At 34.7% G+C, this 17,828-nt stretch overlaps 1 protein-coding gene across 7 annotated transcripts in view; it reads left to right on the top strand.

Annotated features, from left to right (window-relative positions):
• Positions 1 to 17,828, top strand: part of DIAPH3 (diaphanous related formin 3) — a 226,432-nt gene that overhangs the window by 56,171 nt on the left and 152,433 nt on the right. For all 7 annotated transcript variants that reach the window (XR_011738190.1, XM_071805977.1, XM_071805982.1 and 4 more), the window contains 3 exons: positions 396 to 500; positions 2,974 to 3,309; positions 4,309 to 4,423. Coding sequence is in view for 6 of the 7 variants with exons in the window: in XM_071805977.1 (XP_071662078.1) it covers positions 396 to 500; positions 2,974 to 3,309; positions 4,309 to 4,423 (556 nt within the window). In the remaining variant the exon portion in view is untranslated. The remainder of the gene's footprint in view (positions 1 to 395; positions 501 to 2,973; positions 3,310 to 4,308; positions 4,424 to 17,828) is intronic.

Here is a 17,828-nt window from a genome sequence, read left to right as displayed (position 1 = left end):
TTATTTTAAGTTTTCATTTCCACGTCTCAACATCAGCTGAGTACTTTATTTTAACAGTTTCTTCGAGAAGATAAACAGTGGAAGAATAAGAATTTACGTATTTGTATCTACAGACTCCGTAGTACTGTACATCAATTTTTCAAGCTTCTCAGTCTAGTTCCAACTTAAAATATATTAAGTATTTTATGCTATTTCATATAGTAAAAACTTGTAGTGGTAACAGAGATGGTACTTCCACTCAGTGGATACGTGGAAGTTAAAATAGCAGATATATTGTATATGTCCTTTGTATTGTTAACATGTGAACTTCAAGAAACACGAAAGGAAAAATTGAAATCTAGGGAAACTATGCTGAGTGACTAGTGTCAACAATGTAATTTTTCTTTTTTTCTTAGTTTGAAAAAGATTTTGTAGTTTATCAGGAGACCCAGGCCCTACTGCAGAAGAAAGAAGAAAGGATTAATGAACTTGAAGCAGAATTACAAGCTTTTAAATCACAGGTATAAGACAGTTTAAATGAATGTATGAGGTATTGTTTTCAAAGTGGACTTCATTTCGCATTTTTTTGCAGATAGCACAGTTGAGGATTTCTTTCAAAGAATCCTGTTATCGATTATTATAGACTGTTAGTTTCCTTTATTTCTACTTTATACAAAGAGTTGTAGTGTGACATTAATTAGCTATTTGAGTTCCCAGATGATCCTTTTTGTGCCTGAGCTCTGTTAATTAAACTAGTTTCTTAAGGGTTTTGCTTTCATTTGGGTTTTGCTTTCAGTGTCATATATTTCCAAAGTAATTAACCACACAGGGTAATAAGTCTTATGCTTTCAGATTAGCATTCATCACTGTGATCTTTATCCCTCCACAGGAAGTTATTCGTTACCCAGTTTGGTTTGCTAAAACCTTACCATGGATATCCAGCAACGAAAGAAATAACCTGTGGCTGGATAAGAACATTTCCTGATAATTTTTCAATTTTCAAGAATAAATAGATATTCTAAAATGTGATGGAGAGGAGTATCTGAGATTTTTGAGAGTAATACTTGAGTTAACCTGTACCTGCTTCAGCTCTAAAGTCTGTATAAGCAGACTGTGTGACTAAGTAATTTTTCCTATGTCTTATTTCCTTGAATAAGAGGCACGATCTAAAAATGACTAAAGACAGCACTGGGAAGACATACATATAGGAAGTTGATAAAATATAAGTTTGATCATAGAGGGTCTTTTTATACTTTTCAGCTTGATTATTTTTCTTAGTGATGAAAACTAGTTTAGCTCTGCTTTCATCTGTTTAAAAACAACATTCAAATTCAGGTTTATTTTCAGAATTAACTGTTAATGTTGAAGTCAAATAGGCTTTAAAAAAAAGGAGTTACAGAAATTGTTGCTTTCTAAAATGAATTTTATTAAGAGCTATATATCACCCATTAAGGAAGTATTTTTATGTGTGTATCTTGAAAACATACTTAGTTTTTTTGGTAAGTGAAATAAGTTTTCTGTGTTTAACTTGTTCTTTTGTTCAGTATATTAAGTATAGCTTTTTATGTGCAGACAGTGAGCATAGCATATATATCATACTCACAAATTATCATACCATGAATTATCCCACTGTTAATGTTACTTAGAATGTTTTGTAAATGCCAAGTAATTGATTACTGCAACTTAGTTCTCATACTCTTAAATCCATCTTAAGAGGAATTTCTGGTTTGCCTATGGCATCAGTTGCTACTTGCCATGGCTACTTCTACTTGTTAGGGCTGTTTTTCTCCTGGTCTCGTTCCTTTACTCTTTTGCTGTATTTGGCATTTGTTCATGAATTTCTTTTGTTGTTACAGTGTAGTTGTTCAGTGTCTACTTGTCAGTGTAAGCAACGTATATGTTGAGAAATTCAAAATAGTAATACCGTTGTGCATATATTTATTTGCATTTATTGATATTCAGCTATTTCGTTTTATAAAAAATTAAATCCCTTGCTTATTGTATCCCCTTCCATTTTTTAAAAAATAAAATTGACTGTTTTAGCTCATAATCATTATTTGAAAAGTTGATTAATACTGTCACCTGTATCAATCATTATCACCACTAGATAAATATTACTTATTCATTCTTTCTTTGTTGTATTCAGGTACGTATTTATTAATGTTTGAAGGCCTATGATGGAAGTTCTTCAAAGAGTAGAAACTACTGTATTTTTTTTTTTAGACTTACTGAAGTGCCAATAAGCCCATTTCAATACAGAATAGGTGTTCTTAATATACAGAATAAGAAATTGGTGTAGTATCTTACAAATAGTCAATACAGTTTTCAAAACTGCTTAAATATTGTTGTTACTACTTTCCCTGTCCACTTAGTTATAATAGGGCAATGTTTCCAATTTTAACAGATAGAATAGCCACTACTTTTATGTGTCTACAGATTTAAAGAAGCACTGTAAGACAACTGTATTTTTTGGAAGAAATTTTATTCATCATTACTTTATGCCTTTGATTCTGTAGAAAGATAACACTCCTATACTGGAAAATATCTATTTCTCAACAGAATTATTAATCTCATCAGATTCTGCTATTATGTCTTTGAAATATTTCTCTGTAATTTGTAGGATAAGTAAGAACACTAGAGACTAGGATGTTGTGGGATTTTTTTAGGTTGAGCTAAAATGTGGTACTCTAGATGAAATTTCGTCAAGACACTTCTTAGATCATGGTCAGTGAAATATGACAAATAGGATATAGCATTTCAGTTTTTAATTTTTGGTGTGCACCCCCTGGTCTGAATATTTACTTCGAATATTGAGAATTCCAGTTATGAAATCAAGGCGTGTTGGCCTCATTAGAATTCATATTTGATTGTCCTATACAAGAAAAATGTCACTAACTTTCGGTTGGCTTGCTGGATTTAATCTATAAACTGTGACTGATATGGCATTTTGTTGATAAAACATGTGAAACTTCATAAGAATATTTTCCTTATCAGTATGGTTCCTTGCCACCTGGTTTTCTACCGTCAACACATAGAGATGCATCTGTGGTTCTCCTGGACTCTGCAGGACCACATCAACTGCCGCCTCCTCCTCCTCCACCACTGCCTTCTAATGGAGCGATTCCACCACCACCGCCTCCCCCTCCTCCTCCACCACTTCTGAATGACTTGGGGATTCCTCTGGCCTTTGGTGGTGCTCCGCCACCACCACCTCTGCCAGGCCTGCCCGGAGCACAGTGGTCTCCACCTTCATGTACTTTGCCATTTGGAATGAAGCCAAAGAAAGAATTCAGACCTGAGGTTACCATGAAGAGACTCAACTGGTCCAAGGTAGTACTGATTAACATCAAACACCTGATGTAAAGTTTTGTGTAGAGCTTAGGATAAACAGATTGTCAGGAGTAAGATTATATATACATGGAGCATATGATACATTAGTTAAAATTCTGTAAGGTATGAATATTTTTTTGCCTTTAGTTGTCATTGTTTTCCAAAATCTGTGTTTCACTGACTCATGAATCATTTGGGCAAGTATCTGTCGACCTTATGAGATGTCTGGAAAGTTTGTTTCTGGTCTAGAATAATGCAGCCTTGGTAGCAGTTTTTTTCCTGAGTCCTGCTGTGACGTGTCTTTCAGCAAACTGTTGACCCTGGATCAGTCACTGCTCTGTACTGATAGCTGAACAGCCAGATAGTTTCCAAACAAATCTCTTACATCTCTCTAGCTGGACTGTGGGAAGAGGCATTGCAAGTCTCTCCGTTTGTCCTAAGTGTAAATATGTTTATATGAATTTACTGATTGGAAAAAATATACAATCTGTTTGTTTGTTTTTTCCTTCTCCATTGTGACAGGATCAAGTATACTAGGATGATCAATCTACTGGCTTTTGGAAACTATAGTTATTTAGACCAAACTAAGTCTGTAAAACATTCTTCAGAGTTTTATGAGGCAATCAAAGCTATAATCTAAAAGCTATACTTAAAGGACACTTAATATCCAGTTAAACCGGCTGTGTTGAAAGACTATTTTAAGTTTACCCAGGTTTTAGATCTAGAGCAAATATGATTTGCTACATTTAGACACTAGATAGCAGAGTATGTTGTCTATATTGCTCTGCATTATTAGAATCGTATGTCCAAAAGCACTTATTCTAAACATTATTATTTTCAATCAGAAATATATTAACAATTCTAAAGATGGGTAATATACCGAAAGTTCATGTGTTTTACAGAGCCTCTAAGTATTTCTTTAGAGTCTACAGAGCACAATATCTGCATAGTATCAAAATAATTTAATTAATAAAATGTTGTTTTGTCTCTTGCTTGTAGATCAGGCCTCAGGAAATGACAGAATCCTGTTTTTGGGTTAAGGCAGAAGAGGACAAGTATGAGAATGCTGACATGCTTTGCAAATTGGAACTTACGTTTTGTTGTCAAAAAAGGGGTAAGTAATGGGTTGCTTTAATTTTCAGCTTTTGTAGATATCTTCAACATCTTGGGGGCTTAAATATCATATGAAAAATTCAGATTATAACATTAATGCTCTGGTTTTAAGTGAGATGTGTGAAGAAATAAATTTGAAAATCCCAAACTGTTTAAAGCAGTAATATTGAACTATTTTACTTGAAGGGTGGCAAAAATTGTGTGACCTATAAGGAAGTCCTTACCAAAAAAACCCAAGAAATGTTTTCAAATAATATAGACTTTTATTCAGTCACTTTTGAAAAAATCTATCTATAAAATTTTGTCAGTATTCTTTAATAAAATGTTGTGACTTTATCTAGAGTTCAAGATGATGTGTTTACCCTCAGAATGCATGTGATAACTGATGTGTTTTGGTTCCATGAAGGAGAGCCTTCTAATTAATTTTTTTGTTTTCGGATAAACCTGTAGCAACATTTATCTCAGATATTTTGCTTAGCTTCTTCACTTTTTTAAGCCTTGTGGAAGAGCAAAATTCCTGACTTAAAACCTTTTTTCCCTTTCTGGAAGTAGTTTAGATTATTCTGCCCCATATATAAAATGCCTGTATTTCCACTGTGATCTCTTGACAGATTTCCCCCGCCCCGTCCCCGTCCCTCCTTGTCCCTCCTTGATAGGTATCAGAGACTTAATACTTTGGGGCAGCCAAAGGGGTGCAAGGATTAATTCCTTTTCAAATTGAAAAGGCATGATTACATTTTTAATTTGTTTTACGAATTTCACTTTGATATTTTTATTTAATATAATGCGTGACATTCTCAAGTTTCTCAATTTTTTTAGTTCTTTGATGTGTATTATCCAATATTTTTTTACCATAACCAAGAACTTTATTCTGCTTTTGTCAAATCAGGCTTTATGCTCTAGCAGTATTTCTACTGAGTTGAGTATAACAGTTTACTACTGTTGATATTTTATTATATTAAGAATGTTGTACAGAGATAAAAAGGCAAGAAAACATCACAGACTTCAGACATTTTTGCTTGAACCTGTTAGAGTAAGCCTCAAAGATAGTTGTAGTGTCTTTATAATGTTAGGAGAATTCCCAAGAATGTTTCCTGAGTTAATAGGTTGGAAAGTTTAAAAGCCACTGGAGGAAATACTGTTTCCTATGTGTAATTAAACAGTAAAATTTGGGAGACAAGATGATGTTCAGGCCAAACATGTTAATGGCTCAGAAGAGGACTGTGAATCTCCACAGACAGGAAGAAAATTAGAGTTAATAAGATTAACAGCCCTTCAAAGTTTAACTGAATGAACTGAATACACTGTTTTGACAAAATCTAATAGAAGAGTTATTGGATCTACAGTTGAAAAGTCAGTGAAGTACACTCCTGTACCAAATGGGGGGAGGAATGGGGAGACGATTAAAAAGCTGTAGCCTGCAGGGACGAATTTAATACTTTTTACAGGTGGAGCTTACTTCTTAATCTTTTTTTATTAAGATTTGAAATCTCTCTCATTTCACATGGGTGATATAAGTGTGACATCATCTTAATTTTTCAAAGGAAGTGGAGACACTGAAGGTTTTATTTAGAACAGTGAGTAGTAGGTATCTAAAGGGCAACTTGGAACTAAATTTCATCTTTGTTCAAGTGAGTAGTTTACAGAAATTTGCCTGAATGTAAGTAGACAGCATCAGGCATCTCCATGTCTCTTAAGAACATGAATTCTAGTACAAAGGGCAGCACAGTAACTGCTTTTGTTCTCATGACCATGGAGAGAGGGAATGCTTCATTGTAGCTTGTACGTAACATCAATCATAACAAAACTTGCCAGATGAGTTTGAGACATCCAGTTTTCTTCACTTTTCAATCTTGAAGAGATTTAACACTGTGCATTCTATAGTGGAATGAGGAAGCCATTTACTAGACTCAATTTGGGAGCAGTCCTTGACTATTTCTAAAGCTTTCTCTCTAAAACCAGAAAGACGAGAAGTTGAAAACTATTCTGTAGCCAAATGATGACATTCAAAGAGTGAGCTCTTTTCCATTCTGTTGAAGAGTCTGCTTATGCACTCTTTTCATCGAAGCCATTGTGTAAGAAGAGGTATCCAGTTGTGCAAGCAGGGACCAGAATGTTCAATGATGCTTTAAATGAATTTTATTCTGATTAAGTAAAATCAGACTGAAGTACTCAAATGTTCAGTTGCTGCATTTTGCCAGCTGATGTGCAGAAAGTATTTCAGTGTTGATCCATAAGAGGAAGTCTTATGTGTATGTAAATAATCCATTGAGAAATTTCTACTAGAAAAAGGAATAGATAACAGTATAGAATAGACTTGAAGCTTTAGCAGATGTTTGTGTAGAAGTTATGTGTTGACTCTGAATGGGTATTAAAGGAATTGAAGTAACTGAATACGTTATGAAGGTATGAAAGGAACATTACTGCAAGAACAAAGAAGTAAAAGAGAGACGAGCCTCAGAGTGTAGGAAAAATAATGAGTAGTAGTATGGAGCCAAAATGGTACATGGAGCAAAAAAAAATACTTTCATAGAGGATGTCCGGAGACATGTCAGAGACATGTTCTTGAATCATGGAATTACATAGTTTGTAAGGGACCTCTGGAGGTCATCTGGTCCAAGCACCTTTGTAAAAGGAGAGTTCCTGAGTTTGAGATACACCTAAAGATGGAGATGTGTGGATGGACAACCTGTTCCCATGTTTGTCATCATTGTGGTGAATCTTGTTTCATAAAATCTTCCTGGAATATCTCTTGTTGCAACTTGTGTCTGTTGCTTCTTGCTCATTGTGCACCCCCAAGAAGAATCTGATTCGCTCTCAATTGTAGCTTTCTATTAGGCAGTTTTGGACAGCACTAAGAGTTCCCTTGACCTTCACCCTCAATACTGACAGCTCTCTCAGCCTTTCTGTCTGCATCTTTTGTTTTAGCCCTCTAACTGTGTTGATGGTTTTCCACTATATTTGTTCCTATATATCTATATTTTTCTTGAAGTGGGAAGCCTCAAACTGAAAAAGTACTCCACATACCTCTTCCTGAGAGAGAAGAGAATAGAGGGAACTAATGACTTGCTTTACTTTGCTGACAGCAGTTTTGATAACGTACTGGAGGAAATGTTCTCACTGTGCTGCTTGTTTAGTAGTAATAATGATGGTGATGGCGATAATGAGTCTGTGGCTGGTATATGGTATCTTCATTCTTTTACTTGTTATGAAGATATTTTTGTCACTTTCCAGAAACTGAACCATTTTGTGAAATAAACATGTTTTATAAAAATTAAAACTTTGAGCTGGAACAAGGAGAAGTTTCAAAGCACCAATTGCAGATAATATCCTTGTAGCAACCGATGACAAAGTGTAATTTATTTATTGACTCAGAATTGATTCATGTCTCAGAATAAATTTGTAATCTTAAAGAAATCTAAGATTATAGTTACGAAAGAAGTAGGGAAAGGCGTTATGGAAAACCGACTCCTTTGTCATAAAACCATATAGATTTACTGCTACACAGTGAATGTGGGAGGACAATATTAGCTCAGAATCTGGAAATACAGCTGAGTGTGTGGAAGGAATATTTTCAGTGTAAATACTTGAGAAAAGATTTGATTATGACTGAAAAGTGTACATACATTTAAATATGTGCCAGAAAACTTGAGAGTTTATTGTGACATGCCCCAAGAAACAAACAAAAGATTCTGGAACCCTCAAAGCATTAGCTTATTGTCAGCATCTAAAAGAATAAGAATGAATTAAATTGCTGCCTTAAAGACATCAGCATCGAAGTAAGGTATGTTCCATGGCTCTGTCCCTGGCTGATGGGGAAAGAACAAAAAAGTAATTGAGGAGTTCTGAAAAGAAAATGATGAATGTGAATAGTTTGTATGAATGATCTTCACTTTTCTGATAACTTTTCTTTTTAAATGCGGAAAGGAGGATTGGTTTAAAGGATAGTTAGAGACTTGAAAGAGAAAGAAATAATAAGAAATATCAAGTGTTTAAGATTTATCAGGATTATACTCTTGGTTGCAAATCAGTGAAGAAAATCTGTGAAAAACCTTTTTGGCAACAAAAGTATCAAAGGAATCTTCTATTTGCTCTAATACTTTGAAAACGTTGAACTGAATATATGACTTAAAGTTAACTGGTGTGTGAAATGCTGAGCAGCAGAGCTGAAGCAAACCTTATATGTGTATTTATATTATCTTAAGCCTCAGAGATAAAATGAACAAACAAAAATGCCTGTTATCGAATGAAAACTGCTTTATAATAGATGTGTTGGAAGCCCGATGGAAGGAGAATGCTGCCAGCTTTGCTGGAATGATTAGACACACAGGCAGCAGGGGAGTGGCAGTTTGCATGAAAGATAGCATGAAGTGTAGCAGCATGAAAATCTTGTGGGGAAAAAAAAGCCTACTGTGCAAAATCTCCTGAATAGAAATTCCTTCTAATAATATAATATCGTACTATATTAATAGCTCTCGAATCACATGATGTTTGTGATGAGAAAATGTTAAGTGAGATTAGAGAAGCTGCAAATCTTGTGGCAATGAAGTGGTAGATTTTACTACCTGCATATGGGTTGAATTGAACCTCACCAGGATGTTATGAGAAGATGAAAGATTTTGATGCAACAAATTATTGTTTTTTATATTCCTGTAGTCAGCGTGAAAGGGAACTGTTCTGGGAATGGGCTTCAGTCACGCACAGGATCTGGGAGGTCAGAGCAAGAAAGGAGGAGGGGGATGATCACTATCTTAATGTCGTACCAAGAGGGAACAATCGAAGGAAATCTGTTATACAGTTATTCAGTTTTGGGACAGAGAACTGAATGAAAGACACAGATGGTCAACCAAGCAAGATACCCAGACCTACTGGCAACCCAGAGGCTATTCTGAAAATGCTGTCTTAAAGATTTGAATGAACTTCATCATGTAATTCAGAAAAAGCCCAACTAAAGCTATAGGGTAAAATAACATGTGTGGCTCAATAGAAAAGTTAAAGACAGTGTTGCAGGGAAGAAGAGAACATTTAAAGTGTGGAAGACCTGCCCAAATGAAGATAACAAGAAAACTCATTAAGTGTGGCTAGATAAATGTAAACAGAGCATTATTCACATACTCTCTGAGAATTCCTAATTTCCTGCAAAAGATACTTCACCTGATATTGAAAAGTGTATTTAATTCTTTGAAAATGAAGTTAGCAAACGAATTGGTCGGACCACTTGGTGACAACTCCAAAAGTTCAGTGGTTTCAAAGAATCTTACACAGATTCAGGGATAAGTCGTCCAAAATAAATAGTAAAGGCTGTAACATTCCTAGGGAAGGAAGAACAGCTCCCTTTTTTGGGAAGCTAGGAGAACAGATTATCAGCAGTTATAATGCCGGCATGATGTCTTTTTTTAAATAGCATCTCTTACTGCAAGTCTTGGAGAGAGAGTGCTGGGCTAGGAGGATCACTAGTCAGACCCAGTAGAGCATTTATTAGGTTCTTAATCATGGATATGAGTGCCCATTTGCTTGGAGTAGCTTCAAGCTACTGTGTTTAAGACTTACAATGCTGAAATAAGGTAAGTTTTTGTATGCAAATGCTTGGTCTTGTTGTAGAAAGGAGAAAAGTAATGTAGCGCCTATAAGAAATGTACTTCATTTGTGGGGATATTTTGAAGAGTACTGGTGTGGAGAAGATATAGCAATAAGTTGGTAGAATACTGTGAGTAAGTATAATTAATGTAGTGGTACTGTAGTAGTTAGAATTAAAGTGGGGCATGTGTTCAGGGTAACTCAAGAGAGAACCAACTTCCTGTTGATTGGAGTCATCCTTTGGGTGCTTGAAGTGGTTTGCCAAAGGTGATTTCAGGGCTTTGGAGGTTGTATGGAATGCACAAGAAAGCAACCTCTACCCAAAAAGAAATATTTGGAAGTATTTAAATCCAAAATGAAAATCTGTTTCATGTATGCAAAATATTAGAAAGGTGGTAGTTTTTTGAAGTACATATGTTATAATTAGTGTGCTGGGTTTATGAATATCCTATTAATAAGTTTATTTGATTTGATTTGATCCAAATATTTTTTCCATAACTCTTATGTTTAAAGTGTTAAAGTGCAGATGAGGATTAGCAATTGCAGATCAAACACGCGAGAAGCCACTCCTAAGTTCTTCTTTATTTTCAACAATATGCAGATAACTGCAGTTAATGGGAGATGACATAGGAAATTAGAAATTTACTCCTCTTTCTTTTCTAGATATTAAAGGGAACTGATCTAGCAAACTTGAGACAGAAAGACTGCATGATCTCTCTGTTTTTTTTTTAATCAACTGGTACAGATTTTCCTCCTAATCTTATTGGAGATGGCAGTGTCTGATCCCATAACACCAGAGCTCCTGCCAGACTTGATTATTCAGAGTAAAGCACTTCTGTGGGAGTGCTATATCTGTTGGCACTTATCTTGGAAAAGTCAATATAGTTCTATTGTTTTTTCTTCCTCTCCTTTATAGTCTGTAAGAAAAACCATCAAGGCCTAGACTGCTACGGAGCCAACCAAGTCTCAAACATTTTACATCAGAAAAGCGAGTAAATGGTAGCAAGAAGGTCAGATCAGCCGTATGAATTAGTTTAGCGCTGTATTTGACATGCCACAGCCTACCCAGCATGAGCAATAGAACCTGTGGCCAGCAACCTGAAAGATTAGGTGGACCATCATAATGTCTTCATACTTTTTTCCTCTGGATGATGATTTACACAGAAGCTGAAGAAGGAATTACACAGAAGTTGCTCCAAACTGTGCTTCTTGTTGAATCTTAGTATTATAAACCTGTAAGACTGCCAACAATATATTTTAGTAACGTATAAAATTATTCTAAAATTTTTTTTATGTACAATGAAAAAGGGACAAAAGTGTTTTGGTGTTTTTTTTCCCGAAGAATGCAGGAGTAAGCTATAGGCATTTACAAGGGACAGCAACCAATTACAAGCGCTGAAATATCAATGGTATCTTGCAATTTTAATATGCTCTTTCCGTCAAGGAAAGAGATGGTATACATCAGAGGTTGATGGTGGTTGCATCAGAGGTAAATTGATTAGTAGTTTTTATTCTTAAAAGATAGAACAATCTCTGCTCTTATATTATCTGAATACCTGTAAGAGAATACCATTCTCTTACAAAATGGAAAAGCTTGTGCATTGACTTTAAGACAGAGAGATTTCTTACCAGTTACCATCACAGCCAAGGCAGCCTCAATTTGCGACAATTAATTTAATGTATTTTTTTTAATGTCCTACCACAGTTAGGAGAAACCTTGAGTTGGTCAGGATGTTAATTGTACTTAGGGAAGTGGGATGTGAATAACTCCTAATACGTGACTTTTATATTGAGAGAATCTCATATATAGCAACCAAAAAATGAAAACCTGAAGAGTGTGTTAACATAGTAGTGGTTGGAATAATCTAACAATAGCATTTATTTTGTACTTTGTTTCTTTCTGGAGCTATAAATTGTGGCATCTTTTCCCCTTTAGTCTCTTTCTATGGCAATTTCTTAGGATAAATTCTCATCAGTTCCCTAATTTGAGTACGTCGGAATCATCCATAACATCAGATGAGTATACTGGTAGGACTATAGAAAAGCAATAGCAGTCTGTCAGTAGATGTTGTGAATAGTTTCAGAAAAACTTTTGTTGCTAGAACAGGTACTTTGACTTCTATTTACAGTAAGAAAATGCTTTATCAGACAGTGAAAGGGTATTGTTGAAGAGTTTGTTACAGCACTTTAAACAACCACCTAAGTGAAGTATTAATTTAACCTTGATTTTAATTTATTTTAACTTACTTTAATTTTTTTTTTTTTCTTTATGGCATAGTTTCAGTCTGTGTTATTATTAGGTGATTGGTTCTTACCTTCTACACGCAGACTATTTATTTGCTGTCAGCTTCAAACCAGATTGAGTGCTTGCCTTTCTCTGCAGTGAAGTGCCTTGAAGGAGTAGTTCCTGTAGTTCAGCTTTACATTTTTCTTTCAAACAATTTTTTTTTCATAGCTGATTTCTACCTAGAATGCAATATTAGTCTGCAGTCAACTCGTGTTTGATGAAAATATGACAGTATATTCAAGCTAACAAAAACACTCCACTCCCATTTTGCAACACTGTAGTAGAAAAAGCCTTCAAGGGCTTGTTATAGAAGCAACTAGAGCATTCCTTTATTGATTTCAAGTAGAGAATGTTTTTACAACGTGAATAAGTGAAATGCTAGAGGAGGTAGACGTTTGGTAGATATTTTCTTGTATCCAGAGAGGACACAAAGTCTGCTCCGTGTTGTAAGTTGTAAACCATAAATACCAATGGAACTGAAAAACAGATTTGGAACTTAGAATGGAAGTTAAAGGAGATCATCACAGTGCCACTGCTCTAACTAATAATTTTGTTTATTTAATTGAAAACACTCAATATAACAACTTGTATGTTTGTCCCTGTACCGGAAAGGATCTTGCAAGAATCAATTTGATAGTGTTTGTATCACACACAAGGTATAAAATACTATACACATACTACAGTCCTTATTTTCATGAATTTTTCCTCCTTTTTTAGTTTTGTTATGTTTATACACTAAGTGCCTTTGATGAATTTCTAATCTAATGTTACGAGTGTTTATATCTGACTAAATGTAACACTATATTTGAGTGCAATAAAATCTTCATTACAACAGTGGTTTTATTGTAGTCCTTTTTCATTGTGAGCTGAGAAAAATAATTTAAATGCAAGAAAAGAAACGTTTAACAAACCTTATTTGGCAAACCTTCAAAGTCACTGTTGATGAAAATTATTAGCATTTAAATTTCCATGAGCATTACTCTTCATCCTTTAGAAAATCTACCATTTAGTTTCTCAGTGAAATGCTTGCTTCGGAGAAAATTCATTTAAAGGACAATTTAATTAAAAAAACAAACAAACAAACAAAAAACAACAAGATGTGTTGATGGACCAGTGACTTCCAGTTAGGCAGCTGGTAGACAGCACTTGGGTGGACACTGGTATGCCATGCAGAATATAGAAGTATATTGGGCAGAGCCTTTGATTCTGTTTGCATTCAATCTCATTTCGCTGGAATAATATTTTACTTTATTTATGTGCAAAAAGTGGTTATAGACATCTTCTTTCCTTACCTGCTAAGATTACATATTCCTCTTTACTTTCTAGCTCCAAGTAAATATGATCTTACCTTATGTTATGCAAAACTTCTTAATTGAGGTCTTATATAAAAATAGTAAGTTGATTACTTCATGTGAACATTTGAGAAACAGACTTGTAGGCTGCTGTTCTCCTCTACATGATCTCTATGTAATAAATTTCTCATAGTTTTTTTCATTCTAAATAGATTCTTCTGGTCTGTAAGTATGTTGCTTTGAGAGTGTCCTGACAAACTATTTAATGAGGCTCTTTCAATGTGTTTTATGAAACAAACATCACCATAAATGATGTGTATTTTCTAAATGTCCTGTAGATGGGGTTCCTCCCTGCCCCATTAATAGCAATCAGGTTCTGAAGGCTGTGTGAGAATGGAGATAATTTAATTGGTATGAAATGGTTGAATTTTTTGGGGGGGAGTTAAATCAGAGTTCCAACAAAATATTATTTTACAGAACATATAATCCAGTTCAGCATTCTGAAAACTTTCCTAATAGGACATGTGCCTTCCTGCCTTCCTCCCTCCCTCCTTCTTTCCCAATATTTAAGTACTGTTTCGCTGTAAATAAGTTTTCAGGTACATTCTTCTTCTGGATCAGCTTGTTGCTTTCAGTTTCATTTAAATTAAGAGAATGAAAACATTGGACAACATGTTCTGTATCTTTTGACAGCTTTGTGTATCTGTTTTATGGCTTTGCTTCACTGCTCTTCCAATTTTTTACAAGTTAGTGAGGCTCTACTTTTAAACTCAGGAGACAGTTCTTCTACAACCTTACTCACCTTTAACAGCACCTGAGTAATGAAACTTAGAAACCTTATCTGCTCTGTTATTCAACTTAACAGTTGTAAAGACCGAATGTTTTCTGCTATGCACTCTGACTTGTCCTTTGATATAGAAATGCCTGTTCCTAAAATTGTAAACGCATATGTATAGCTGGCAAGGATAACAAGCTGGAAAGAGACTACTTAGGGTGACTGCTTATCTTTGCAGTACCTTGTTTGTGTGGCGTAATGCCTTTTGGCACTTAACATTCTACTGCAATGTACTTGCTATACGTGCAGCAGAAAGTTGGTTTTTGTTGCTGCATTTCAGTGTAAGATCTTAAAGTATTGGGTCATCTATTTGACATAGAGTAGGAAGATGGAAAAAGCAACTAAATGTTCAGTAAGGTTGTTTGAAAGAAAGCTGCTATCAAAGCTGACAAAATGGAGGGTAGAAGTAACTGGGATGTGTGAATAGAGTCTGGGATTCAAGATTCAGTTGCACATTGCAGGAGAAATGTTGGCATGTGAAGTTCAACAGATGTATAATGCTACTGTGAAAAGAAACAAACCTGGAGCTAAAACCGAACTGGGTTAGACCATCCTAACTGCAAAAAACCAGGAGAGAAAGTTTATTGTCAGTAGTGATTTTGTCAGATGTTGTCAGAAACTGATTTTTTTAATCCTCTATAGAAGAGAAGCAGCAATGATAGATGGAGGATTTGACTTGGTCAAACTTGAAAAAGCGGGAGATAGAATCTGTTTGCTGCTAGCGGTTGACTCTCAGAATGCACCTCTGAGTCTTCCTTGTTCAGGAAAATAATGGAAGAGGTAGTGAACAAGGAAGGGCAAATGTTGAGTTGAGGTGTGCTGTGCGGATGCACACTTTTTGATAAATGTAAAGAACCTGAACCACTTGAACAAAAATAGTCCTTTTGAGAACAGTATCCATACTCACTAGATGCAGCCACTTCTGATCTTCAGATTACTCTTACTAAGGGAGAAACTGGGAGTATGGACCAAAACTCAAAGTATGAAGCTTATGTGAGACTAGATAGAAGCCTTCCTGAAACAACAGAGGCAAAAATAATTATGGTTGAAAAGAGTAAGAGAAACTAAGGACAAAGGGTTTCTTGTTTCAAGGGGCTATTGTGCCTCTAATTTGCCAAGAAAATACTGTGATTCATTTTGCTAGAACTTGTGCCTACGTTTAGGGTGAAATGGAAATTACATAACACTTCCTTAAAAATAATAAGAAAAAACTGTTCATTTGTAGCACTGTCAGTGTTTGTTCTGAACTGGCTATGTAGCTCTTGGTGCTTGAGATTCCAGTCTCTGAAGATAAGGCTTTTTCTTTGATCACAAATCAGATTTTTCTGTTTACTTGGAGAAATATTTGTATTCAGTCTTTGCGGGGGGAGGGAAGTCATATAGGTTTAATTAAAGTATGATTTTGCTGCAAGTATCACATTAACTGATAATGATGCTTCTGACAGTTTTATGTTCAGGTCAATTAGAGTGAATGCTTTGTTTGTGTTTGCAAATAGAAATAATAAATAATTTGAGAAATTCATCTAATCTTATATGTATCAAAAAGTCAGTGAGGTCTAGTGACTAGATAGTTAGCCGTTGTGCATATGTAAAACTAAGAGGAAGAAAGAGATAAAATCCTGTTCTACAGCATTTAGAGATGTTAATGTAATCAATACTGGAAGGACTTAAACTGCTACAAAGCAGACTTACTTTTCCTTTCTTATCTTTCTCCAGCACTCAAAAATTTGAGGCTAATATAAACATGTATGGCCAGATAATAGATAAATACTTCCACAGTTGTTGTGTAATAATAAATTGTATTTTTTTTATAAAAGATGTGTAAAATAAATAAAACTGTATACTCAACTGACTACTCAGAATCTCTATAATAGAATCTTCATCATCTTCATTCTCACAAAGCTATAGCATTGACTATGATGAGCAGGAATTCAAGAAGCTTTAATGATATGAAGATTGTTTCCCTGAGTTGCTGAAGGAATGAGAATTTTCTGGATGGAGTTTAAAATGCATGCTAATTAGGGAGTCTTTTGATATTTAGCCTAAAAGTATATTTACGATATTTTTCTGGCATGCTAACTTTGTTAGGTACATTTGATTTCCTATTATCTATTTGGAATGCAAAGTACATATCCGTTTTCCACATAAGAGAAGATCGGAATTTGCAGTGAAGTTACTCTCAATTTTATAGTATAGTGTGGTATTTATCTGTTCTCTAGCCAATAAAGACAAGAATTCACTTGCAATTCCATTATCACCATTGTTTAGTCTCAGTACATGAGATACAACAGTGTTTTACTGAGGATAAATGCTACAGTTCTCTCCCACACATGTTTTAATATAAAATTCTGAAATTATGTATTTAAAGCTTACTTGCAATAGATGCTTTCTCAGTTTGAATCTTCCTCTGTTTACGATTGGTTGATCACTTCATTCCTTAATGTACCACAAGAGTGTGTCATAGTACAGTAAATGGTCTGTATTACTCAATATCTATTACAGATCTGGTGAAAGATGAGACTCATAAGAAATACAAACTTTGGAAGTGACATCTGTTTTACTTCTGTAATAATGCTGAAGTAACATGTTCTGTAATTGGCAGGTACATAGGGCACACTTTTGACTAAAAGACTTTTCGCATTTTTTTTTTTTTGAAAAGTGAGGTCGGTGGTATTTCCTGCAAGTGTCTTATCAGGGAAATTAGCAAGCGGCATCTTGTAACTCAGAATCTTGTTTCCTAGTTGATTCCTGTTTGTGTCAGTTTTTTATATTTGTCTTTCGTATTAGGGAAAGCTTTTAACAGAATATTTTTATTTAAAGGAAATTGTAGTATTTTATTAGCTGTTTCTGTAGAATAGTACACTGAATATTGAATCTTAGAGTATATTTAAATGTTTCTGACTATGTAGGCTGTGAATCAGTAGGAAAGGTTCTTTTATGGGTTAGAAATCATGTACCTATATTAGTGAACTTCACTCTTTTAATATCTTATCTTTTAATGGTAGTGATTAGAAGTTTTCAGTGTGCAAATTGTGAAATATTGTTTTAAGATCGGAACACTCGTGTGTATTTGGAGAATTGTACTGTGGATTCCACTGGAGATAGTGTTTCATTAAACTGTTGATGGTATTTTAGTGTTATTAGTTATTTAATTTATTTTCTGTTTTCCCAGAAAGCTTGCTCTTGGCTCTGACTGTTGCTCATACCTGTGATGTTGTGAGCAATCATGAAAAATATGCTTCAAAATATGGGAAAACTGATGTGAAGGGAAAGTACATTGCAAATTCAAACATGGAAAACAATCAAGTTTCTTGGAAACATTTTTACCATGCGGTTTTGTGTTTCTGCATACAACAAGTGAAGATAAGCAGTAGTTAGAAAAATTACATGAAGATAGTATTTAATTTAGATTGCA

The sequence above is a fragment of the Patagioenas fasciata genome, chromosome 1 (assembly GCF_037038585.1).
Source record: "Patagioenas fasciata isolate bPatFas1 chromosome 1, bPatFas1.hap1, whole genome shotgun sequence".
In the NCBI taxonomy this organism is placed as follows: domain Eukaryota; kingdom Metazoa; phylum Chordata; class Aves; order Columbiformes; family Columbidae; genus Patagioenas; species Patagioenas fasciata.
Note: the sequence above shows the minus strand (reverse complement) of the source record. Positions and strands in the feature narration are given on the sequence as shown.